We start from the raw sequence: 26,466 nt of genomic DNA, 5'->3' as shown, positions 1-26,466 counted from the left end.
TGCAATATTCATCACGGAAGTCCTCAACTGGGAAGCGGACTTCTTAAGTAGTCAGGACATACACGCTGGAGAGTGGGCTCTCCACCTGGGGGATTTCAACTCCTGGTGAATAAATGGGGCCCATCAGACGTAGACTTCATGGCCTCACATCACAATCACAAGGTCCTCAGGTACGAGTCCAGAACCAAAAACGCCTCAGCCGCATTCGTGAACGCACTGGCAATGAGATGGGACTTCAAGCTCTCCGATTTCCCTCCTTCCAAGGGTCCTCAGGAAATTCAAGCAGGAAGGTTGAATTTAGTAGCTCCTGCTTGGCCCAGGACTCCATTGGTTCACCAACATATGTTATCTATCCATAGACCCTCCGTTTCCTCTTCCTCTAGGGCCGGATCTGGTGGAGCAGGGTCCCTGCCTGCATCCGGACTTACCCCGTCTGTCTTTGATGGCATGGCTCTTGAGTCTTCCATCTTAAGAGCCAAAGGTTTCTCCAGCTCTGTGATTCAAACGATGCTTAGGGCACGAAAGCCTTTTGGCATTCTTTTGGTCAATGGTGTTCCCACTTAAAGTATGACCCTAAGGTTTTTAGGGTTTTCCGCATATTTGCTGTTCTTCAGGATGGGTTAGACCTCAGTCTCCGCCTGGTAACCCTGAGAGTACAGGTTTTTGCATTGTCAGTTGGTTTCAGTGAAGAATTGTTTCTTTGCTGGATGTTACAATTTTTTTTACAGGGTGTTCTCCGAGTTCAGCCTCCCTTTGTCACACCAGTGACACCGTGGGATTTGTCCTTTGTTCTCAAGGGGCTGCAAGTTCCCCCAATTGAACCTCTGGATTTGAAATGGTTGACAGCGAAAACACTTTTTCTCCTCGCTATATCTTCTGCACGCAGAGTCTCTGATTGGGTAGCTCTCTTGTCACTCACCCTTATTTGTTTTTTCACCAGGATAGGGTTGTTCTACGTACTCGGGCGGGTTACCTTCCTAAGGTAGTGTCCTGTTTTGATGTGAATGAAGAGATTGTGGTTCCAGCTTTTCAGTCTTCAGACTTTTCAGTAGGTGAAGCCTCCCTGCAGGGGCGTTTCTAGAGAGGAGGGGGCCCGTGTGCAGTCTCCGACACGGGCCCCCTCATCTCCGCCCGGCAGAGCACTGAGTTGTGCGCGGCCAATGCCGGAGTTATAGACTCTGGACACTAGATTGTGCCCAGAGTCTATAGTGTGTTGCACAGGTCACCTGGAAAATGGCCGCTGCGGCCATTTTCCCTGTACTGCGCATGCGCAAACGACGGGAAAATGGCCGCCGCTGCCTTTTTACAGCGCCGGACCCCCGCACCGACGTGGGACTCCGGAGAGGTAAGTAATATTATGGGTGTGCGGTGTGTGGACCCAGGGGCCCGTGTTCCCCGCACACCCTGCATCCATTTTAGATACGCCCCTGCCTCCCTGGATGTAGTTTGTGCTTTCCGTATCTATGGGGATCGTACAAACTCTCTTAAAAAATCAGCCGCTCTTTTTGTGTTATATGGTTTTCACAAATGAGGCCGGCCAGCTAACAAACAAATTCTGGCTCGATGGCTGCGCATGACTATCTCTCAAGCTTACAGGCAGGCTGATCTCCCTGTTCCAAACACGGCGACCGCACATTCTACCCGGTCTGTGGGACCTTTGTGGGTGTTCTTTAGTGGTGCCTCTGCTGCACAATTGTGCAAGGCAGCCACGTGGTCTTCTGTCCACATTTTCTTAGGTTCCTGAAGAAAAAAATAAGAGTTATGGTAGACTTACCTTTAACTCTTCTTTGAGGTCCATAGGGCACCCACCTTTGCGCACCTGCCTGCATTGGGTAATTTTTTTTTTTTAGATCACTGATTCCCTTTTGTGTTTCTGGTGTACGATTGTTCTTCCTTCTCCTTTTTCATTGCCCCTGCCTTGGGCTTATTTACAAAACTGAATGCCTGTGACCAGGGGCGGGGTATATGTGGAGGAGGACCTGGGGCATCCTTGAAGCTGAAAGCTTAACTGTTTGGTGCTTGGATCACTCCAACCACATTATCCCCATGGTATCCCTTTGGACCCTATGGACCTCGAAGAAAAAGAGTTAACAAAGGTAAGTCTACCATAACTCTTATTTTTTGCCTTTATAAAAGAGAAGGGAGGACTGCATGATGAGATGATCATGCTGTTGCTACTGTGGTCCAATAGGGATATTTGAAAATCCTGCACTTCTGTGGCCCCAGTGGATTCTATTTGAGAAACATTGTACAGGAAATTAGGAATAAGAAGTCAGAATGACATTGTTTACTGTTTTTGTGAGAAAAATGGAAATTCATAATACGGCTTCCTGGTTAAGATTTAAACGGTTGTATAAGCTTAGAAACACTTGACTGTTTTTTTGTGGTGGGGTTTTTATATGCCAATTAACAAAATTGTTTCTGTTCTTCAGCCATTTGCAAGATCTGTGAGTTATCGTTTGATTCTGAGCAAGTTCTTTTACAGCATATGAAGGACAATCATAAACCCGGAGAAATGCCATATGTTTGTCAGGTAATATAGATTTATATCTGTTTACTTTACTAGCATAGGCTGGATACATATAGACTTTAGTTTTCTTTGTTTAATGAGATTATATATTCTTGATAATGCACAGATTATTATTATTATTATTATTATTATAACAATTTGGCAATGTGCTTGCCTTCATCAGCTCAGGCCAATGTACAGGTGTAACTTGGAGTGATTTTTATAATACATCAGAGACAACTAATTCAAATCACCAATTACTATATATAACTGTGCAGATGCCAATTATTTAAAACTGCTAACTTCCAACAAGCAATCTATTAAATGGAGACCGATTTAAAGTGGAGCTATCCTGTTCTTTTACTATATGACAGTACATAATAAATGTAAACCAGGTCTTCTAAATACATTAGACAATGTATTGGTGATGACAGTGCTTCTTAGCAAATTGATAGGCTACATGCTGGTTCAGCCCACAGAATTGATGCCTGTACGGTGTGTTGGTGACTGACATGCAGAGTTAAATTGCACCAAAGATTTCAGGGCTCACTGTAATAAAATTGTTTTATTATTCAGGTGAAAGCCTACATGTGAATTATAAGTCTTTTAAAACATATAAACAACTGACGTGAATAATAATAGGTGAAATGCAGTTCATTAATTCAGATTCATTTCCTTTTACTTTGTCAACATGTAACAATATCGTTACGCAGGAAAGAAATGCTGATTACATGAGAGAAAATATTGCTCTACATTTTGTGGTGAATAAACTTAAATCATACATATTTCTATAAAATTGAGTATATGAAAATGACTAAGCCTAACTAGTCTTTTGCCTACTTATGCATCTACAGTGAGAGGTAAATGAAGTGTAGTGAAAATAAAATATTGTGTATATACATTTCCGTGGAAACGAACAATTGCTATTGTTATAATTGTATTTTGTGTTCTGTGACTTATAGCTGTATGTTGTTGTGTCCAGTGGTTTTTAAATCTAATTTACTAAACTTAGGGCCTGACTCATTAAGGATCGCAATAGCGATTACGCACGCAGTCTCACTGCGAAGATATGCTTATTGCAATCGCAAAGCCATTCGCAGCCTAACATAAGGACGCCCACTTTACCTTACACACATCCGTAATAATTAGCAAGACTGCAAAACCATCTGTAACATCGAGTACAATCGTAGCCTCACACACTCTTGCACAAGGTCTGACCTTAATCAGAAATTGCTAACCTCATCGCATGCTGGGAAGCCCAAGCTGCGTATGGTATCCCAATGGATAATTTATGCACGCCCATGCCATGCACCGGCACGCCTACGTTTCTCTCACCACCCCCAAACGGTACTTCCTGTCAATCACTCTGAGATAGGTCTGCGTAGTCACTGTGATTGCAGTTCCGATCGCAATGGAGTTTTCGCGTACTGAGATGCATGCACAGTACGCAACAGTCGGCTGATTACATGCATAATCGCAGTTGCGATTGGTAATGAATCAGGCCCTTAGTGTGGGCTTACAGATAATTGATTGACGTCCCCAAACATAACTTTTAAAGAAAGCACCTCTAAAATTTTGTATTTTAGTTTCCTTGTAGAAGAACTATATTAAACTATATTTTGTAAATATTTTAATGTGGGGTTACTTTATCTTAACGTATTATATTTTGAAATCCTAAACCAGTTACTTTTTGTACTTGCATAATGACTACAGTGTAAGCTGTATAAACCTAAACTGTATATGTAATACATATGAATTTATCTTCTTGTTTTAGGTGTGCAATTACAGATCGTCGCTTTTTGGTGATGTTGATAGTCATTTTCGATCTACCCATGACAACACTAAAAGTTTGTTGTGTCCATTTTGTCTCAAAGTTATTAAATGTGGAACACCATTCATGCAGCATTATATGAAGCATCAGGTTAGTCCGTTTCATACACCGTTAATATAGCAATCTCAAATACACCTATTCATAAGTGCTAAAATCTTAATACATTGTTTCTTTTTAGAATAAAGGCGTTTATAGATGCACTAAGTGCAGACTGCAGTTTTTGTCTTGTAAAGAAAAGATGGATCATAAAACTCAGCATCACAGGACTTTCAGAAAGCCAAAACAACTGGAAGGCCTTCCTCCTGGAACAAAGGTTAGCGGTGGTGTTATTTCTTTTTCTATAGCTCCAAACGTATCACTCAGCGAATATTACAGAAAATGTTGGCTTTACTATGCATGCTACTGCTATGTAGCTTTTACTCACACTGTGTGAGTTTATTCACAAATGGATATCTGAATGCACTGTATATGCTTTGCAGCTATAACTAAGTAACAGTTTGTACAGCTCATTGAAACCACCTCACTGTTTTCTGCCAAATAAGTTGTTGAAAATTGCATGAGGAACAATGGAAGTGGCACTTTGGAGTTATCTGTAAACACTGTTACAGTTGTAAATTGATTATACAATATATATTGTGTACACTGCAGTAATAAATATAAAAAAAAGGTTAGAATGTAAAATATATATTTCTGATAATGTTAACTTCCTAGTGCAAATTACAGATTAAAAAAAAAAAACAATTTGGATACATTCTCCCCACATAAGAGATTTGTTTGTTGTAAATTTAGACTATTTGAAATTGTTGCTGCATATGAGCATGTTCAGCAGCTATTTAGTATTGTGGCTGCTGGAACAGACTGGGACAGAGCTGCATGAGCCTGTGGTGGATGAAAAACAAACTTGTAATTACCCTATCCAAATGTTATCCATGCATTCTTTTGCATTTTCTGGACGTGGGTGGATGATTGTTTGAAATCTGTTCTGGTGATAATGAAGTTAGCAGTAGGCCTCCTAATACCTTAAATTCTATATGTGACTGTTGGGCATGGTGGCTAATGTAGCACCTAGAGTTATTGATGCTGTATAATGTTTAGAATTGACCAATAAAGTTTTTTATGTTTAAAAATTTAAATTTATGTAGATATCACAAATGTTGTTGCTTTTTCTCTTTTTAACTGTCTTAGGTTACAATCCGAGCATCTATTGGCACCACCACATCCCCAGTGTCCTCTCCCACATCCTCCATTTGCAAAAAACCTATTGCCTCACCTCCCCAGAAGCCTTCCCAACCTCCACCTGCCACACCGCCCCAGCCACCTCCTAAAGTCAAGAATACAAGCCCTAAAATGAATCCCACTCTGACAGCTAAAGTGAATGTACAGTCGCCTAAGGTTAAGTCTCATCCAAAGAAGCCTGTGACTCCATCTACTACAAAGAGAATGAAGACGACTAATACAGCTTTGCGCAATCTAAGGTGAATAGTGTTTATTTGTAAAATGAAGAAATAAGTTTATATAGTGGGTTTTGTTTTTTTTTTTTTTTGCTAAAGGTACAGTAATAAAAAATAAAAAAAAAGTATATGAATCCTGAAGGTATTTCATGTCTATATTGGCAGTATCTGCGTAGGAATATATGTACAATATAATACTTTCATTGTGGCTATTGTAGTTTTCAGGGGATACATGCTTTCGTTAAACAGCGAGCAGTTTGTACCAGCGTGCGCGTTTTTGTCCGTGGTGCATCAGGCTTTTGCTTTGAACGCTTGTGTGGACGAGTTCTTAATATGGTTCATTGTTCCATATTTGAAGTGCTGATTATTTTGCTATATATGCAGCTCACATGGGATGTACCTCATGCATGACAAGCATACCTTTCTGAACTTCCTAAAATAGGGTTTGTTGCCATTCACTTTTGTGAAAGGCATCGATTGCAGGAGTGCTATCACTGAGTAGATGTCCCATAAATCTGCTTCAATCACCAAGTATATCTTTTGCTGTGGATGCCCAGTATTTAAAGTGGCTTAAACTTTTGTATGCACTTGCAAACTAAATCTTGTCACCTTACAAAATTAAAGGTGTGTGCGTGTGAAGGGGTTGGGGGGGAGTGTTCTAAAGTATTAGATTGGACATTAAAGTGACACTTTAATATTCACTATGTGCATTTTCAGGTGGAGCTTTAATTGTAGGTGCTTTCCCATTCTAGGCGGACCAGAAATTAGATTTGCACCTTAAAATAAAGATGGCCGAGTAATAGGAATTTCTTTTTACTTGGCTGAGGAATAGGCACATCAAAAGAGTTTTTGTGTGGGGGAGGGGGATGCGGTGTGAGCCAGCATTTCTGCAATTTGCAAACATCTTTTACTCTGATTAATTTGCCTATACTTTTATGCATAATTTCACCTGAAAACGAACAATATTATACTTTTTTTGTTTACATTTCTTTGCAAGTTATCATCTAGTGTTAAGTAACAAATATTTTAATTTGTTGCTAACAATGAGTAGAACAATTTCTGCCAAATGCACATAAAACTGAGGATGCGAGTACTGACATTATAATGTACTTGACCCACTTTACCAAAAAATTTGCCTGATAGGTTACATCCACAATGGCGAAGAGACTAAGATACTGTTGCTACTTTACCATAAAATTTAAGTTAATTGGTATTTTCTATCACTTCTGAACAATGGTATGCATTCAGCATCCTGGCGGTCTGGATGCCAACGCTTACCTTACTGGTGCCAGAATATCGAAGCCAGTCAGAACCCTGGCGCCTACATCCCAACCGCCGGGAAGGTAAGTAGTAGGGTGGGTGGGAGGGAGGGCTAGTTAAGTTTAGGGGTTAGATTTAGGCACTAGGGGGAGGATTAGGGTTAGGCACTAGGGGGGGATTTTAGGTTCAGGTACCAGGGAGGGTTACAGTAGGGAGAGGGGGAGGGTTAGTATACCGACCACCAAGTGTCAGTATGTTAACCCTGTCGGGATCCATACGTTGGCATTCTGACCTCCTGGATCCCGTCTGTCGGTATTACATACCGTTTCCCTGAACAGCCATGTTCCCAGCAACAAAAGCCTCAAACTAAAATTACATTATTATAGTAACCAATGGCACATGATATATATTCGATAATGCATTCAAATTTAATTTATTATGCCCTATATATTATTAGCCTTCACTGAGCTTTTAAACAATTGTGAAATCATGATGCTGTAAAAAATACTTTTGTACTCATCAGAGAATTCCAAGTTGACTGTTAATATAGTATACAGTATTATGTCAAATAATATGTAAGGTTTCAGAATGAATGAACACTGTTGTCCTCTGAACCCGCTGTTCATACATACTACTTTTGTATTGATATAAACACATAAGATAGATAATGTTTTTCCTGATTAATGTATCCAATTAACTAATTGATTTAAAACATTATTTAATTATAACCATTCATAATTGCTATAATAATTATTAAAATAACGAAATATCCGTACAGTGAGGATTGCATTATTTAAGTTTTACTTCATATATAACAAATATAACAGCATGCAAGCCAGCCCTTTGTGTGTTGCAGCTCGGGCAATGCATTCCTAGAGGTTTTCAATCCACAAAATCCTAACACATCTCAACACACTTGATGTTTATTCACTTCATACTATCTAGGCTAATACATATTCATAATTATTCATGGCATCTCACTCCAATTTCGAGAAATCGACAGATAGCCGCTGTTAAAGAGAAATGCTTAAATTATGGTTGTCCGTAACAGCTCATTATGTAAAGCAGCTTGTCTGTGATTGGTTCTTCTTGGAAATGTTAAGCCATCATCCTTCACATCATCACATATTGTCTCTCCTTAGTGTCAACTTCAGTTCTCAACCTTGGGTATCATCATCTTATGATTGAAAAAGTTTTTGGCGGACACCTGTGTACTATCAATAACAATACAGTATCTGCATAGAAAAATATAACTTTTTCATTTGTTGCAGAGATAAGCATGCTTGTTAACATTCCATAAAGATTGCATAAGCTGAATGTTAAACAGAAGCTACATAGGCCTGTTTTTCTGATTCATACACAGATGAGTAGAATATGGGGCAAAAGTCACATTCATCTAATGGAGACATGTAAAAGACAGTACACAATGGAGTCACTCTAATTACAATCTACTTTAGACTTTTGTCACATATATTAATGACAGTGCTACCTTCATATAACACTTCCAGCATTTATCACGTATAGCAACTCATTTATTTTGTGTTTCAAAACCTATGCTTTGTTTAAATGATCTTCAATATTCTATTTATCTATAAAACTTATTTAAAAACTATTATACAATGTCGGGTCATTTCATGCCAAATCATGACAAAAAAAGTAACTTTTCAACCCGACCGTCTCAAATTTTCGTAAAATTTGGTAGGATGGTGGACTGCATAAAGTAACCTTCATATGTAAAATTTTAGCCCTCCGTGATACACTGTGTTCATGCTACAGGGTTGCAAACATGACAAAAAATTTTAAATGTATGCTTGCATTGTATTTAACCATTTATAATATGTTCATCTTGTTGTATCATAATGACACAAATCAGACATTGTTTTAATTAGTAAGGATATGTAATGCAGGGATAGTTAAAGCATCCTTCATGCGCTCAGCAGATTCGGGACCTATTGGCAAGATCGTGGAGCGCGTCTCAACTGGATGATTCTTGAGGAAATTACAAGCAGCAGTGGTTAGAAGTAGGGCTACTAATTTAAGTGATGTCCGGCGTTACTGTACATTTATTATGTATATGATCATATATGGATAAACATTCGTATATTTCCCCTTTAACACAATTTAATATGCAATAATGTACCATAAATATAATGCAAAAAATGAACACACAGTGGATTATATGGAAGAATGTGCCGGTTAAGTGTCTTAGTGACCTTGGCCCAGACAAGTATATGTCACATTTCTATGTAATGACTTTCAGTATAGCCACATGTCCTTTGTAAATGTAAGGTTCTTTATGGGTCTTCACAGCTAGATTTATTTATTTTATTTTTTTTATCCCAATCAGGTTTATTTCCGGAGTACATAAGTGTATCGAGTGTCGTCGTCAAGTGGTAGATTTTGAGGGTCATTTCCACACTTATGTACACTGCAGCAAATGCAAGTTCAGTACCAGCTGTAATAAATCCTACACAAAACACATGATGAGGTGAGTGGGGCCATCTTATATTTTATTATTATTATTATCCTTTATTTATATGGCGCCACAAGTGTTCTGCAGCGCATTACAAAGTACATAAACAAATAAGTGAACAAGAAACCAGTGACTTACAGTACTATATAATGCAAGACAGGAACAAGGTTTATACACATTGCTGCATTAGCGATTATAACACTAAAAGTAAGCAGCAGTGGGTCAGCAATCAAGTGTTAGCTGCCCTTGTGGGGAGTAAGGAGTAGAAGAAAGTATAAGTAAGGGGTAGCACATCAGGGAAGAGGGCCCTGCTCGTGAGAGCTTACATTTTAAAAGGGAGGGGCTTGATGAAGTAATTGGTCTTGAGAGCCCATTTGTAGAGAGGTGGTGAGTCGGAGGGGGAGGGAGCTCCAGAGGTACTAGAGCAGTACGGGCAAAAACTGGTGGAAGTGGGAGGAAGTAATTAGTTGGCAGAAGTGAACGGATGGGAGTGTGAAGGGAGATGAGTTCAGATTTGTAAATGGGAGAGGATTGGGTGAGTGCATTGTAGGTGAGTGCAAGAACCTTGAATTGGGTTCTGCAGGGGAAGGGGAGCCCAGTATAGGGCTTGTAGGAGAGGGAAGGCAGATGTAGAGCGTTTTGAGAGGAAGATGAGCTGAACAACAGCATTGAGGACAAACTGGAGGGGAGAGATGTGGGAGTCAGGGAGGACAGATAGTAGGAGGTTACAGTAGGTCCAATCTGGAGATGACCAGTGAGTGGATGAGGGTTTTAGTAGTATTCAGGGTGAGAGAAGGTCTGATCCTGGAAATATATTTAAATAAAGGCATAGGTTCAGCATGACAAATTCATACACTAATTTGAAACCTTACCATTATTTCCAAGTATGATGAAGATATGTGTCTGTTCAGAAGATAAGCAAAGTACAATAAAAAGTAATTATAAAGTAACTTTTATTATGTGTAACTTAATTCATTATTCATGGTTTTAGAAATTAGGCATTTTAAACAAGAGAAATTATGCCAAGAGACATGTGTTTTGTCAATGTTTAATATGCTCTTTGAACAATGATCTTTTCCTTTCTTCATGTAGCTTTCATGGCAGAAATTCCAGTAAACGTTCCAAGGCTTCTAAAAAGGGTCCCAAAGACAAGAGGTTGGATGTGGTTTGTTTCTTGTGGGTTTTTATGCACTATTTTTAGATGTTTGGGTTTATGTAGAGCTGAACTTATTTAAAAGGGGATGTCCACATTTTAACAGTCCTCCCTCATCCTCTTACATCCTGTACCTCATTTTTAGTCAATGGATGGGATTGCCTGAAGCCAGGAACTGTACAGCACTACTTATGAACAAGCAGCATATGTAGTTTAAAGGAAAAAGTGATTTAATTAATTTGTGTCAATTACAAAAACCAGAAAACAGTAAGGAAGTGAATCAAAGTATCATAAAGCTCTGTATAAGCAGCGTAGTCCTACTACGGGAAAAAGGAACCGACCTGGCCTATTTGCTAGTTGGTGATATAAAGGAGGGATGTACAAAAGTAGCAAATTAATCTAATTGTTGCATGGTGTTCAGAAATAACTTACTGGTGTATTGCTTTGTAAACACTTTACATCCCAGCCTTGTCACATTTCCCTGTAATGCTGTAGGCAAGTGTACTGCAGCCAATGCACTCTGGGTAATCTTTCTAGGTTTTAAGGATATCCATGATCAAGCACAGGTGATTTAATTAGTATCTCAGTCAATTTGATTTAACCATCAAGTATGGATTGCCAAAAAACCTGGATTGTAATGGAGTTTGGGAAACTGTACCAAGGTGATTCCAATTTGAGCAATTTTTGTATTTAAGATACAAACAAATTTAACAGTGGTCTTTAGATCTCTTAATTAACAGTAGCTATTTTATTAAAGGTAATAGAGCCACATTTTAGAGTCTGTAGTTCAGTGCCTATCCACCCATATACAAACATGGACAGTCTCCTATATAGAATACAGTACTGTATGTTTGTTTAGCATGTAAGTGTTTGTATGATTCTTTTATACAGTTATTTGAAGTCTTTAGGAAGTTATTTGTGTAGAAAGTTAATACTAGTGGGTTAATGCATTTTTATTTTATTTGAGATACTTTTAAACAAGAACTTGGTAAGGCAACTTTATGTGCTAAGGTTTCAATTAAATTTAAAGCCTTTCATGAAGTATATGCACTGTAACAATGCTGTTTTTACTTTACCAGGCGGATTACCGTGGTGTGCCTGAACTGTGATTTCCTAACCGATGTTTCTGGTTTAGATGATATGGCCAAACACTTGAGTGAAAGTCACACTCATTCATGTCAAGTGGTTACGGAGAATGGTAAGAACAGATTGCTGTGTCGATTCTGTGTTTACTCTGTAGCCTTTTTCCATCCATCACTATTAATTTAATCGTTGGTATTGTAAATAGTGACATTTTTTTAAAGTGAATTCATTTTTTTTTTTTTCTTTTGATCTCAGTTTCCATATTTTCCTCAACTCATGAAGGAGACATGTCTAAGTAAGTTAGACTTTTACTTACTGCCCTTAAACTATAACTTTAGTGTTTGGCTTCTAGTCATTGGATAATGAGCCGCCTGTAGCATAGTGCTTACTTTGCTTTATACAACGTATTTAGAACTGTTTTTTGTTGTTCATAGATTTATATAAAATCAATATCTTTCTATATCTTCTCTAGTGCTCACAAATTACTATATTAGTAGGCTAAAGTATGCTGTATAGTAGTATTTGGATAAATATTTCTATAAGAAGCACTTGGTATCAGGAATGCTAAGGGGTAAATTGTGAAAATCAAAGCTCCGGCAGCATGTACCATGAGCGTTTTAAGCTGATCTCAGTCATTTGTCGTTCAGTAATTACTTTCAGAACCTTCGTTTTGCTAAATTGCACAAAAAACAGGTCATAGGTGGCTCTGCCCAGGATGATGATCCGCATAGACAATGTAATTATACACGCAGTTATTATTGATGTGCTAATTTTCTCCAAAAACATACAGGTAGGTTAATTAGCTTCTGAGAAAAAAGATTCCTAGTGTGTATGTGTCCATGTGATAGGAAATATAGATTGTAAGTTCCACTAGGGCAGGGACTAATGTGAGTGACCACATATAGGGCACACACTCTAAACCCAGCGCTTTACAGAGAATATTTAATTGATATTAAATAAATTACATATCATGTATTACAATTTATTCTTACACTGTGGCTGATTCGTAATTACTAGCATAGATCCAACTGGTCACATAATTTCTCTAATTATACTTTACTGGTACGTTTCAAACTGGTTGCACATATTTCTTGCTCATCCCACGTTGAAGAGATCTCTTCAATACTGCCCTGGTCAGTAGTCCATAACATGAACAGGTAATTAACAATATGTGTACAAAACAGGTATCATAATTAGCATTACAGTTCAATAAAGTGGCACCAGCACAAAAAGTAGTAAAATGACAGGTGTATCAAATCTACCAAAAATATATCTAAATAGATCTATCTAAAGTATTTGCTAATCAACAACAATCATTAAAACATTTCATGTAAATGTTTAAATCTCTTAGGCCCCCATTTACTAACAAGTTTTATCACCAAAACGAGTGATAAATGTCACTGTATGATAAATGGGGCTCCAGCCAATCAGCTCTCAACTGTCATTTTTCTAACAGTTGACAGTTGGGAGCTGATTGGCTGGAGCACTATCATACACAGTGAAATGTATCGCTCGTTTTGGTGATAAAACTCGTTAATAAATGAGGCCCTTAGTGTCTTTTCATTTATTTTCTATACATTCTTCCACATTTTCTCATCCAAAATTTTATATTTAAATAATTGACTTCAACTAAGTGCATGGCCGCTGTGAATGTGGGATCTTAGGTCTTTAAATTAACACATAGTTTCTCCTTGGTAAACTGTACCAAATGGACTTGCCAATGCACATACGTCATATGTGGTAACCTTTAACATGTATTGAATGCCCTTTTGTTTGAGTGAAAGAAAAGGAACATTCAGTGTGCTGTCTATTGCTCTGAAGTGCAACAATACTTTAGCATAACATTACAAATATCAAACCGCTTGTTATAAAGAGTTGTGTATGGGATGGTGGCGCTCGGAAGGATTAGGATACAGACACCTGTTGGTAAGTATCATAACCCCATCCCCTAACCTCACTACTTACCATTGGGATGCCGTGCCGAGATTCTGACTGGTGTCGGGATTCCGGCGCCAGCATGCTGACAGCCGAAATTATGACTACATCCTGTTTTAAACCCAGTTGTCACATCGGTTTCATTCTCTTATTCTCTTTTATTTTAACTTTCTATTTTGTGTGTTGAACAAAATGTTAAAAACGTGTTTGGGTAACTTCTAATTTAAATTACGGTTTGTGTACAGATGGCTTTCTGAAAGCTATTTTACTGATTTATATACATAAATGGGTTTTGCTGATATTTACAGCTGCAAATACTGACTTGAAATCCCTATCACCTAGTGACTATACTTGCGTGCATGCCATTATGTATATTTTTACATGGGTTTCTGCTTAAGTAATAAGTACTGTATGCAGTACGGTATATACCCACTTATGTGTGTGCATTGATCATTAACAAATTGTGAGAATGAATGTCAGGATCACCTCAGGAGGTCACTTTAATCTATAACATTTACATTTTATGTCGCAGAGTGCCTTTGTAGCAGTTTAAGTGCTGATGATAACTTTGATGCTGCAGACGCACAGAAAAATGTTTGTTTTGGGGATTATTAGATTTATTTTAGGTTTTTTTTCCCTTTAGAATATTAGTAGGTTAAGATAACTACTTAGTTTATGAGATAGATAGATAGATATATAAGTTGCATTTGCCTGTGTTATACCATTAAGTACGACTTTACAGTCTTACATGCAGTTAACTAATTTGCCTCAGTATCTTTTACAACACAATAATCAGTTGGTCAGCGTCTATTATATGTGGCCATTTCTGCAATTTTTTTTAGGTTTTTTTTTTGCTTTGTTTTAATTTACAGCAATATTCTTTTACATAACTACATACTGTGCTACACATAGCCTGTAAATTGTGTTTGTATCTAACCCTCTGTAAATCTCTAAGGGACCTACTTGTGAAGCTTTTTTTTCGTAAAATTATGTAGAAACTGCAGTTTTTGCATAATTTTATGAATTATTGCTATGTACTAATAGCACAATGCAGTTAATGTCACAGAAATCTCAGACAGAGTGCTAATTAGCACTGCAGATCGCAGACCCCAAACCCCATTATTAATGGGGACTTCGATCTGACCCCTATGTACCAAACTCTAAAAAGTTAAACTTTTTGGCATTTGGCCCCATTAGTTTACATCATTAGATCTTCCAGTTTCTTTCCAGGAGCCTCTGGCTGGTATCGAAAACTGACACTGTGCGCATGTCCAGTGTCTGCTTCACCCGGAGAATTCTTTAACAAACGGGAAAGACTACTACAAAGTGCTGGGGATATAACTTGCAGGGACAGTAGTCACTGCAACCGCTGTACCTTAGTACATAGGTGGGGATATTTTTCATAAAAAATTTAAATATCTGCCGTGATATGGATACTGAATAATCTCTGCAGTTCCACGATTATTAATACACAGGCCCCTAAATCACATACAGTATTTCTTTTGTAATTTGTCAGTAAATCTTTTTATTTCTGCCACTTTCACTATTTTTTTTTTTAAATTGACTAATACAGTCAGGTGCATAAATATTGGGACATTGACAGAATTTTCATATTTTGGCCTCTATTCACCACCACAATGGCTTTGAAATGAAACAAACAAGATGTGCTTTAACTGCAGACTTTCAGATTTAATTTGAGGGTAATTACATCCAAATCAGGTGAACCGTGTAGGAATTACAACGGTTTCTATATGTGCCTCACACTTTTTAAGGGGCCAAAAATAATGGGACAAACTAAACAATCCTAAATATAACTTTCACTTTTTAATACTTTGTTGCAAATACTTTGCAGGCAATTAAAGCCTGAAGTCTGGAACGCATAGACATCACCAGACGCTGGGTTTCATCCCTGGTGATGCTCTGCCAGGCCTCTACTGCAAAGTATTCAGTTCCTGCTTGTTCTTGGGGCATTTTCCCTTCAGTTTTGTCTTCATCAAGTGAAATGCATGCTCAATCGGATTCAGGTCACGGGATTGACTTGGCCATTGCATAACATTCCACTTTTTAGCCTTAAAAAAACTCTGTGGTTGCTTTTGCAGTATGCTTCGGTCATTGTCCATCTGCACTGTGAAGTGCCGTCCAATGAGTTCTGAAGCATTTGACTGAATATGAGCATATAATATTGCCCGAAACACTTCAGAATTCATTCTGCTGCTTTTGTCAGCAGTCACATCAATAAATACAAGGGAACCAGTTCCATTGGCAGCCATACATGCCCACGCCATGACACTACCACCACCATGCTTCACTGATGAGGTGGTATGTTTTGGATCATGAGCAGTTCCTTTCCTTCTCCATACTCTTCTCTTCCCATCACTCTGGTACAAGTTTATCTTTGTCTCATCTGTCCATAGGACGTTGTTCCAGAACTGTAATGGCTTTTTTAGATGTTGTATGGCAAACTCTAATCTGGTCTTCCTGTTTTTGAGGCTCACCAATGGTTTACATCTTATGGTGAATCCTCTATATTCACTCTTGTGAAGTCTTCTCTTGATTGTTGACTTTGACACATATACTCCTACCTCCTGGAGAGTGTTCTTGATTTGGCCAACTGTTGTGAAGGGGTTTTTCTTCACCAGGGAAATAATTCTTCTGTCATCCACCACAGTTGTTTTCCGTGGTCTTCCGGGTCTTTTGGAGTTGCTGAGCTCTCCAGTGCGTTCTTTCTATTTAAGAATGTTCCAAACAGTTGATTTGGCCACATCTAATGTTTTTGCTATCTCTCTGATGGGTTTGTTTTGATTTTTCAGCCTAATGATGGCTTGCTTCACTGATAGTGACAGCTCTTTGGATCTCATATTGAGAGTCGACAGCAACTGAATCCAAATGCAAATGTCACACCTAGAATCAACTCCAGACCTTTTACCTGCTTAATTGATAATGAAATAACGAGGGAATAGCCCACACCTGTCCATGAAATAGCTTTTAAGTTGATAGTCCCATTACTCTTGGCCCCTTAAAAAGTGGGAGGCACATATAGAAACCGTTGTAATTCCTACACCGTTCACCTGATTTGGATGTAATTACCCTCAAATTAAATCTGAAAGTCTGCAGTTGAAGCACATCTTGTTTGTTTCATTTCAAAGCCATTGTGGTGGTGAATAGAGGCCAAAATATGAAAATTCTGTCAATGTCCCAATATTTATGCACCTGACTCTATCTCTTGTCCTGTGTCAGTGTCAAGTATTTCCACGGAGAGCACAATAAATGACATATGACCGTTTAGTGGTCATGTAGAGGGTTGTTGTACCACTATCTGTACAGAAATGCAGATCAGATTACAAAATTAAGAAACAAATAACCTAAATGTGTTTATATGTAAATAAAGCACATAAATAGTTTAACACTTCTCTTTATAATGCCAAATATCGACTTCTAATTAACAGTAAAAAGTATCTGCAGGTAAAAATTAAGACTAAAATGTCAGGTGATCATTTAACGATTGAGCCATCTAATCTGAACAAGTGGATCTCCTTTTGTGTGTTCTGGAGCACCAGTGACTTTTTTATTCTCTTTATGGCCTTTGAAATCTCGGTAAGTATTGTCACTATTGGATATATATTTTATGATGTTGATGAACACCAGTCAGGTCCATTCCAGTGGTTTTAAAAGGGGATATAGTGAGGGTATTTTATTAAAGCTGGGAGAGAGATCAAATTGTAAAAACTAAATAACCAACCAATCAGCTCCTAACTATAATTTTTTAAATACAGCCTGCAAAATGAAAATTGGAAAGTGATTGGTTAGTTCTTTATCTCTCACAATTTTATCTCTCTCCCAGCTTTGATAAATACACATAGACTGTAAAAGTAATGGCACTCTATTTTTATAAAATTGTCAAAGGACCAGTGATAAAATTATTTGCTGGAATGATCCTCATTTTATTTAACAGAGTGAGAGCTAGATTTTTCAAATGCACGCATTTTCTGTAATCCTCTCATAAAAGCATCATTCATCTGATGTCACGTAGAGCTTTAAATTGCATTAAAGTTTTAGATGTACCAAGAGAAAATGGTTGGTTTAAAAGTTCGGACCAGTCCCCAATCCTTTATAATTATTGGGTAGTGTTCTGCAGTATATGTTAAATTCACAAAGTGGCTTATTATAATGTGTATGTTAGTGGCCACTATATTTTCAATACAGAACACGCTACACCCAAACTTTTACTCATTTCACAAATTTATCCTGCAGTACAATTGTAGCCATTAGTCAAATCCCTCTAAAATAATATATATATTATAATGCAATCTGAAGACATTGTTTGCATTGCACCTAGATTATCAGTGAATTACTTAATCTCTTTTACTAGGTGAAATGATTACTAAGGCAGAAACATAGCAAAATGCATTAGCACAGTATGCTAAATGTCGCAGAAGAGAACATTGTCATGAATCATTTAGGTAATGATTAATAACCACGAAAGTCAGGTGTGGTGGTTAGACGCAACACTTTTCAGCACATTAAAACAGACTTCATTGCTGAATCTACAGAATAACCTTTTTGCCAGCTATTGCTAAGCAAAGGTTTTCTCTAATGGTTACGTGACTATAGAAACTGATGACATTACAGGACACTTAAGTTTGGCAATATTGCTATAATTTTACAGTGTTTCTTGATTTTAAATTAATCATTCATGGTGATGAGATAAGTAAAGTGATTAATGAAGATTGCTGAATTTGAATAATTAATGGACTATATGTTGTACAAAGATACTCTCTTTCAGTGTAAACTGCTTTAGTTAGATGTTGCTCTCTGGAAGGTTTAAATATCCAAAAATTCATTTAAAGGTTTAAACATTACTTGTTTCACATTCTGTTTTTAAATGTATATATTTTTTTTTTCACTGTCCTACATGTAACTCCATTTTATAATGCTCACAATAAATTTGTAACAAAAATAAGGAATGCCAATAGATGGCTTACATTTAATATAGCTATAGTCTTGATTTTTTTTTTTTTTTCTTTAAATTATGCAACATTTGTGTGCTTTTTAACCTATTTTCTTTCCTGTTGGTCTTGTATTATTTTCTTAAGCTGTATTTGTTTTGAAAAATGTGTTTTACTTGTTTTGTAGTCTGATCATTAATTCTGTGTTCTTTTTAAATTCGCTTGTTCAACAGAATAAGTTATTTGTGTTTGATTTTTTTGTTGTAAAATTAAAAAATTTTTGTAAATTTTACTTGAAATATTTATGAATGTAATACAATATTGTATGCATGTGGGTTTTGATTGTATGTTGCTTATAAAATTATTTTGTATAATCTGTAAATTTTAAGATTTATATTTCAGTATGAGCTTCCTTTTTGTTTTTTCTCTCTAGATCAAGATTTCGATCTGCAGTAGAACAAAAGAAAATCAGTCGCCAGGTATGGAAACACTTGTTGGTATTTAATTTGATTTTGTTTTGAACAGTAGAGGACAGGCTGCAGGAATACAGAGGTTGACAGGTGGCCGTGTCACTGGCGAGGTGGTAAAGTGTTGGGAGAAAGGCAGAGGGCAGAGAGTAGCAGGACAGGATACCAGTAAATAGGGTTCTGCAGTTTTTGTTTGTTTTTATATCTCTCCAGCATTCCATCATTGATCATCCCAAAATCATCTGTCATGTGACTCATTCAATTTGTAAAAAGAATAACTTACAAATTATTTTAATTAAAATGTTCATATTAGTACATTTAACTGTGAGTTGATGCATTTATTTCATGTGGGCATATTAACTTTGTATTTGCTCCCTAAAGCCATATAATGTCACAAAAGTATTTACTCTGCCGATGTATACTTTTTTTTTTTTCCACTAACTGTTAATAGAATTAATAGGTAATTACCTAGTGTCTTTACCTTTGAGGACTCATACCCACTGGCATGAGTTTTGTGTTTTGTACTACAGTTTTCTGAATTTAAAAGAACGTACAAAAAAGGATCTGTAGCTTGAAATCATTGTTTACAACTAACCACTCATGTTGTTGCTCATGTCTCGAAGGCATTGTAGCATTCTGAATGACTGCCCAAACGCAAATATAACCAATGCTTGTTTCAAATTTCAGTGGTTAGCTAGCCTAATTCTTAAAGTTGAAGTTACCACACCTTACTGGATTTTACACCATTATTTTTTTGTCTGGGCTCATGATAGAACATGAAATGTAAGTTTGAAAGTAGTGTATGTTTTGCTGTATATTGTTTTAGCATCACATTTCCTAAGTTTTGCAAACTTTTACCGCATGTTTGCGGTAATTAACTTTTGAATGTTGATAATGTTGGCAGTACTTCATAGGGAAGCAATGTTTAATGTTGGCTGATATTCATAGTACAACTGTAGAGTTTTCCCTGCAACTCTGAATATTGTAACTGTTGTGTATGCAGTTAAATATGCTCAGTTAACAGATATTTAATTTTAATGACATTATCTCTACTTCTTGATGGCTAAAAAAATTTTTGATTCTGTATGCAGTTTTTTTTTTTGTGTGAAATCTTTCAGTTTTATATTTGTTTTCTAATTGGAACAAAACACAAAATCATGGCAATATATCAAGAATCCCATATGTTTTTAAATATATTGGTGCAAGGCAAAGTTTTTTAATCAGGTGTGGCCAGAACATTTCTAGGCTTTGGGCATCTTTTTTCTTCTGTTTCTAAAAATAAATTTTGAATAAATTTGTATCTTGAAAATATACACTTGACAAAGAGTGCCCATTTTCAACGCTTACTTTTGTATGGTGTCCTATGAGTTTAATATGTGGTCAGTGGTCAGTGGTCAGCTGTCTGGCAAAAGTGAGAATGTGGAGCAAGCAAGGGTTGTTTTTTTTTTTGTTTTTTTTTTAAGCATTGCTTTTGATGTTCAAATTTTGAATAGCAGACCTGCATAGTAACTGAACATTTAACCTTTTCTAACTGCGTTTTCCATGTCAGCAGGGCAAAAAAACAGGTTCAAAAATTGATGCAGTAACAGATGACAGGTAATTATAGGTCATTCTTTAGTTGAAACAAATTTGTAAACATGTGAATGGAAATGTTCTGTCCTTTGTAGCATTGAAAAGGAGGACCGTCTGTAGGAAAAAGTTAATTTTGAGTATTTGGTACATTAATAAAAAAAAAAATAACTTCATATAATCAGGTGTAATACACTGATTTGATATGCTACACTTGTAAAGCTGTGTGCGACTGAGTCTCAGTCTCTATATGAAGTTCTGTGACTACAGCAGCTCAGAGAAGAAGACAGACACAGCTGAGGGAGTTCCTAGCTTTTGCTTCAACAGTCCTTGAATGGAATACGGGAACCTTCTTTGTGCTACACTTACATTTGGCTGCAGCTTTTTCTCGCGCTAAGTTCCGTTGTGCAGATTAAGACGGTCACACACAGTGTCGCATATGAATTAATCAGTGCTGTTTGTGATTAAGGGGTCAATCCAATTGGGTGCGATGAGCCGTTGCAACAGCGTTTAAACTTCTGCAACGGCACCACATCTCACACCCTTCGCTACCTGACCCGAGCCTGGATTCGCATAATTTTGCTCTGGGCCCTATGGGGCTGCGAGCAATATTAGGTGAATCCGGGCTGCCGTAAAGTGCGTCCACTGCTGCGATTACTCACACACGCAAGATCATCGCACCTAATAGGATTGACCCCCGTAGACGCACATTCAAATGAAAAAGACTACACCACTCGCTGCAGCTCATTGCTCATTCACATGGCGTTTTAAGGCTAGGTTTATGAGGACACAGTAAACAATGAAAGCGCCAAATGCCTGTAATGAACCAGTGAGACAGACAAATGTTAATAAATAACAATGTATTTATTATAATATCACAAAAATTATTCTAATATTACAATCAATATATTAATCATAAAAGTACCATATAAGACGTAATCTGCATGCAGAGAAAAATATCACATCTGTAAATGAAATAAAAGGGGAAAACCAACAGCTGTCCCTACTAATATAAAAATAGTAATGGCTAAGAATCAACTTAATAATGCACTCCAACCGCTAACATCCCAAAATAACATATGCAGTGATCGCGGTGAGCCAAAAAAAAATGTGGGTCCCAGGGACCCGGCTCTTTAAATAACTGGGGTCCTACCTGACCTTTTCTGGGTCCCATCTAAATGAAGGTTTTCTGTAGATCTAACAATTCAGCAGCTACAGACCATGAAGCATGTAGATGACGATATTGCCCTGTTTGGAAAAAAGCTAACAAATTGGCCCCCACATCCAGAAAAACACACACATTGGCCCGGTAGGAAAAAAAAAAACACATTGGCCCCCCACAGGAAAAAATACAAACACATTGGCCCCCTACAGGAAAAAATCAAATACATTGGCCCCCAGAGGAAAAAAAACAAACACATTGGCCCCCATAGTTAAAATTAAAACACAATGGCCCCGATAGAAAAAAAAAAAAAAGCAAACACTGGCCCCCAAAGGAAAAAAAATAAATGAAACACAATGATTCAAATTCATGGCACTGCAGCCTGCCATGCTGTGCCACTGCATAACTGTAGCTGGAGGCAGCATGCAGCTACGTGACATGTCAACGCATCTTTGTCTCTGGGTCATGCCAGGATCGGGCTGCGTCTGAGCCACCTGGAAAAGTCCAGCGCTGCCAGCCTACAAGGATGCGGCAAGGTAATTGCAGGCAGGGTTGCATTAGAATTTGTGGGGCCCAGTATAAATTAAACTAGTAGTGCATCCCCAATCGGAAGCACACAGATGAGGGGAAGCGAACAGATGCTCATAATGGCTCTGTGGGCAGAGGAATATATGGGGAGGGTGGGCAGAGGAACAGATGGGGGTGGGCAGAGGCACAGATGATGCAAGGCAGAGGCACACATGGGCGGCAGGCAGAGACACATGCGGGGTGGGACAGAGGCACACATGTGAAGAGATGTACACAAGTATAAACACTAGCCAGTGACAAGAAATACTGTACCTAATGGTGAAAATGGGGGGGGGGGGTCAAAGAACTGCAGATACATTTTTCTTTATAAACAATCAGCGGGGAAGAGGGCGGGGGGTTGTATGTCGGACAGCTCTATACTCCCCAGTGCCCAGCAGCAGTGTCATCAGATTGCCTGCCTGTCATTAAAGTGTGCTGGTTGTGGGGAGCTCTGTTGGCTCTGTAGTACTTTGTACACAGCATACTGAGGCACAGACACTTATTTGTGATACTGCAGTCACCTCCCATGTGAACACACCACACTTGGAATACTAAGACATGTATTCCCCCATCAGGAACCCAGAGCTTGTGTTGAAACAAAATCACTCTTGCCAATAACTTTCAATGAAAAAGGATAGATTAAAAATGATTATAATTACAATGGAATGTGGGAAGAACAGAGCATCCAAAATTAGGGACATACAGAGTCCAAAATCCGTGCACATGTGAAATCAACAGTTGGGTGGTTGCAGCTCGTGAGTGCTTACTATCTAATGCAGTGACTGCTTTATGCAAAAGCTATATGAGAACCCTGCTCATGCCACACTATTTTATTATAGTTTAAATGTCCAGCATTTTTATATGGGATCAGTTTGGAGTGTGCACTGCGTATTGTCTGCTCCGCACAGATAGAAGTAAGACATGTAGGAAGTGTAGCTCAGGGTGAGAATACAATGTGCATATAAAGACCCCGCATGATGCCTGGGGGTAGGCTGGATTGGGACACTGCTAGCAGTGACCCCTTATTTCCAGGTCTGGGCACAGCAGCGGACACATCACTGATCTCTATGGGACATACTTCGACTGGGGAACACCATGTACTACATCGCTACCCGGTGCCCGTATTGTCTGCTCCGCACGGCCTCCACACTGTGACGGGCAGCCAATTTGACTAGCTGCAAGGCTGCCTGTCACACCTCACTCTATGCTGCCGGGCTGGCAAGTATACACAGCCGCCGGGCAACTCCTCCGCGATGAAGACTCCGTTCCCCTAACACGTGTACTCCGGGCGCTGGGAGCAGGTCCCGACAGCAGCCACACAGCACCCCTGCCGCTCCGCTGGGACATGCCCCAACTTGAGCCAGCCCTGAGCACCAGTCACCCTGCTCAACATCAAACCGCCACCCATTTATACTTACCGGAGGCCGTCTTCAATCCAGAAGCAGGGGCAGACGTCACGGAGCCACGTGTCACTACAGCGCCGCCACATGGTCCAGCTAAGGCGCTAAGTTTGCCCTGACTCCACCCCTGCTTTTTATAGCCTGCAGCTGGGCCAGATCATCAGAGAGCCAGGGATTGGCTGCAGCGGAGCGCGTCCCCGGGAACCCTCCCATTTAAAAAAAAAAAAAGTGAGACAAGTGAATACAGTAACCATTTACGATGTTACTTAGACCATGGAGTCCAAGTTAAACACTCTAAGTGACTCAATGTCATTGGCAGCTCAAATTAAAATTCCACACAGTCGGCTGTTGTAGTGGTTTTTGTTAGATAGATAGAGAGATATATATATATCAGTTACTGGAAATATGATTACACAGGGTCATCCTACCAACACTTGCAGCCTTCTTAAATTTCTCTTCTCCCAGTGTCTCTGGCAAAAGGTTTAATTTGTGGGAATATTAATGACCGCTCCTTTGATCATATGTACCTAAATGAGTTCCACTAGTGTTCCTGCCGCAATGAATCTCCTACACCATTGTCAATGAGGGAGCAACCCCTGGGACCCACCGTGGCTGATCCCAAATTGAACAAGAGCCATATAGCTAGCTATGTAAGCTCACCTGGTCTGTCGGGGGTTAATTGCAGGCCAGGTTACTGTTTGTCTCTGTGGCTCCAAATCAAAATAAACGTTCCCTCCGGACCGTTGTCAGCTCGCCCAGCCTTTTATAGTATTGCAGCTCAGAGCTGTTGCACAATGTCCGCTAGTGTGGCTGCGGTCCGGGGGTCCGTGCACCGATGCCCGTGAGGTTTATCCTCTCACATCGGTTAAGGCCTGGGAGGGCTGCCTCACATACAGGCAGTCCACTCTCAAGTTTTTCCACAGCCTGCTAGACTTGCAGTGCTGCGGCCGTGATATAGGTTTAATAGGTTTATGAGGACACATCTCTAACATTCATATCTATCTCACCACAAGCTATTGCCTTCTGTCATATTTTCTTTTTAGTTTTTGAAAAGCTCAGTTCCATGCAATGCCTCAGTAATAAGACTATACAAGCAAATCTCTTGCTACATATATTTTTTTGTAAATATTATTCATAGCTTGTTTGCATAATTCACACTGGCTATTTGGAGCCACTTAACACACAATTAGTTTGCTGAATCAGTGAAAAATAAATGTTGAAACTATTTTCTAGTAGGTATTTACTTCTGTTTTTTTTTTCTTGTTATTCCAACAAACCTTATTAACCATGTTGCTAAGAAACAATTATTGACAAAGTGCTATTTTCAGCTGTCTGTTTATATTTTTGTTAACAGATTAATTTTTATATATGTGTGTGTATGACATTATTTTTTTTTAACACATAAGTGTGTTTTCTTTTTTTTACTGATCTATTCTTCTTTTAGCAAAAAGAAGAAATACACACCAGGCGCAGCAAAGAAAGCGAAGAATGCATGTGGAAGTATTAGGACCTCTCATGTCCAGAGACGCAAATTGTTATATAAGAGAAACACTACATCTGTGAAACAGGTAAATGTGACCAGTGATACTCTGGGCAGCTGTTCTCCAAAACCCGAAGAAAAGGAAACTCATCTGTTTGACTCAAATAATAAAGATTCATGTGATGTCATACAAGAGAAGCTATCTTGTGAAGACACTAGTCCAGAGCCAGGAAAACCTGCAGATAATGACACTGTCACTACAGACAATGATGAATTGTGTTCTGTTGCGAAAGTAGAAGACCATCCAGATTCAAATCTTGCTAGTGACGACGTTGGTTTTGAACAGTTTTTAAGAAAAGAAGCACCAGACTCTATAAGTTCGGACATCAGTGAACCAAGTAGTGTTCACTTGGATCCATTAACGCCTTCAGAGGTTTTAGAGCATGAGGCTACAGAAATACTACAGAAGGGGACTAATATTGATTCTCAGAAAGGGTCAAATGGAGAGAAAACTGAAGACGCTAAAGACTGTAGCACAAGTACATCTGCACTGATTAAATCTGAGGAAGAACCTGAAGCAGCTTTGTAAATGACAGCAGCAGCTGTGGATGTTCCTGCTGAAGCATAACATTGGATGTTTATTAGAAAGTGGACATAATTTTGTGCTATTAATGGACTATTTTTCTGAATAATTGCTGAACAGCAGCATTGTGCTTCATAAGCAAGACAAGGAGTTTTGCTTTTATAGCTACTGTTAACATCAGTGTTTACGATTACACAGTATAGGGCAGCTAAGGAAGAATGAGAACATGCTAGTAGAATACATTTCATTGTGGCTAGGTCATATACATTTTCTTTTGCGTGTCGAAATCCTAAAGCAAAAAATATACAGTAATAAACATGATCTAATTTTTTTTTATATTAATCATTTCTATGGAAAGTATTGAGCATTCTGAGATGGAATAAGTAAGAAAGAAAAAAAGAAAGTCTTTATTGAAGACCTCACACCTACTTTTAAAAATATTTTAGTTGTTGGGGAAAAAACTCTAATCTATGCACCTCTGCACAGGTGTAATCCTGCCAGCCTAATTTTATCATCTTTTAAACTTTCAGTGAAAGTGGAAAAAATACATTATTGACATGTTTGTGTATATACTTCTAAATATATATAGGAAATATT

General features: G+C 38.3%; 1 protein-coding gene across 2 annotated transcripts in view; it reads left to right on the top strand.

Moving 5' to 3' along the window:
• ZNF280D (zinc finger protein 280D) overlaps positions 1-26,199 on the top strand; it is a 96,279-nt gene extending 70,080 nt beyond the window's left edge. The window contains exons 11-21 of one of the 2 annotated variants that reach the window (XM_088445074.1): positions 2,433-2,533; positions 4,284-4,430; positions 4,519-4,653; positions 5,526-5,815; positions 9,399-9,539; positions 10,617-10,679; positions 11,757-11,875; positions 12,016-12,055; positions 19,075-19,120; positions 20,661-20,704; positions 25,251-26,199. In XM_088445074.1, the coding sequence (XP_088301200.1) occupies positions 2,433-2,533; positions 4,284-4,430; positions 4,519-4,653; positions 5,526-5,815; positions 9,399-9,539; positions 10,617-10,679; positions 11,757-11,875; positions 12,016-12,055; positions 19,075-19,120; positions 20,661-20,704; positions 25,251-25,875 (1,751 nt within the window). In that variant the 3' untranslated portion in view covers positions 25,876-26,199. Of the gene's footprint in view, positions 1-2,432; positions 2,534-4,283; positions 4,431-4,518; positions 4,654-5,525; positions 5,816-9,398; positions 9,540-10,616; positions 10,680-11,756; positions 11,876-12,015; positions 12,056-19,074; positions 19,121-20,657; positions 20,705-25,250 lie in introns of both variants that reach the window. The other variant, XM_088445067.1, reaches the window with a different exon arrangement.
• The last annotated feature ends 267 nt before the right edge of the window (positions 26,200-26,466 follow it).

The sequence above is a fragment of the Taudactylus pleione genome, unplaced genomic scaffold (assembly GCF_031769625.1).
Source record: "Taudactylus pleione unplaced genomic scaffold, aTauple2 ptg000019l, whole genome shotgun sequence".
In the NCBI taxonomy this organism is placed as follows: domain Eukaryota; kingdom Metazoa; phylum Chordata; class Amphibia; order Anura; family Myobatrachidae; genus Taudactylus; species Taudactylus pleione.
Note: the sequence above shows the minus strand (reverse complement) of the source record. Positions and strands in the feature narration are given on the sequence as shown.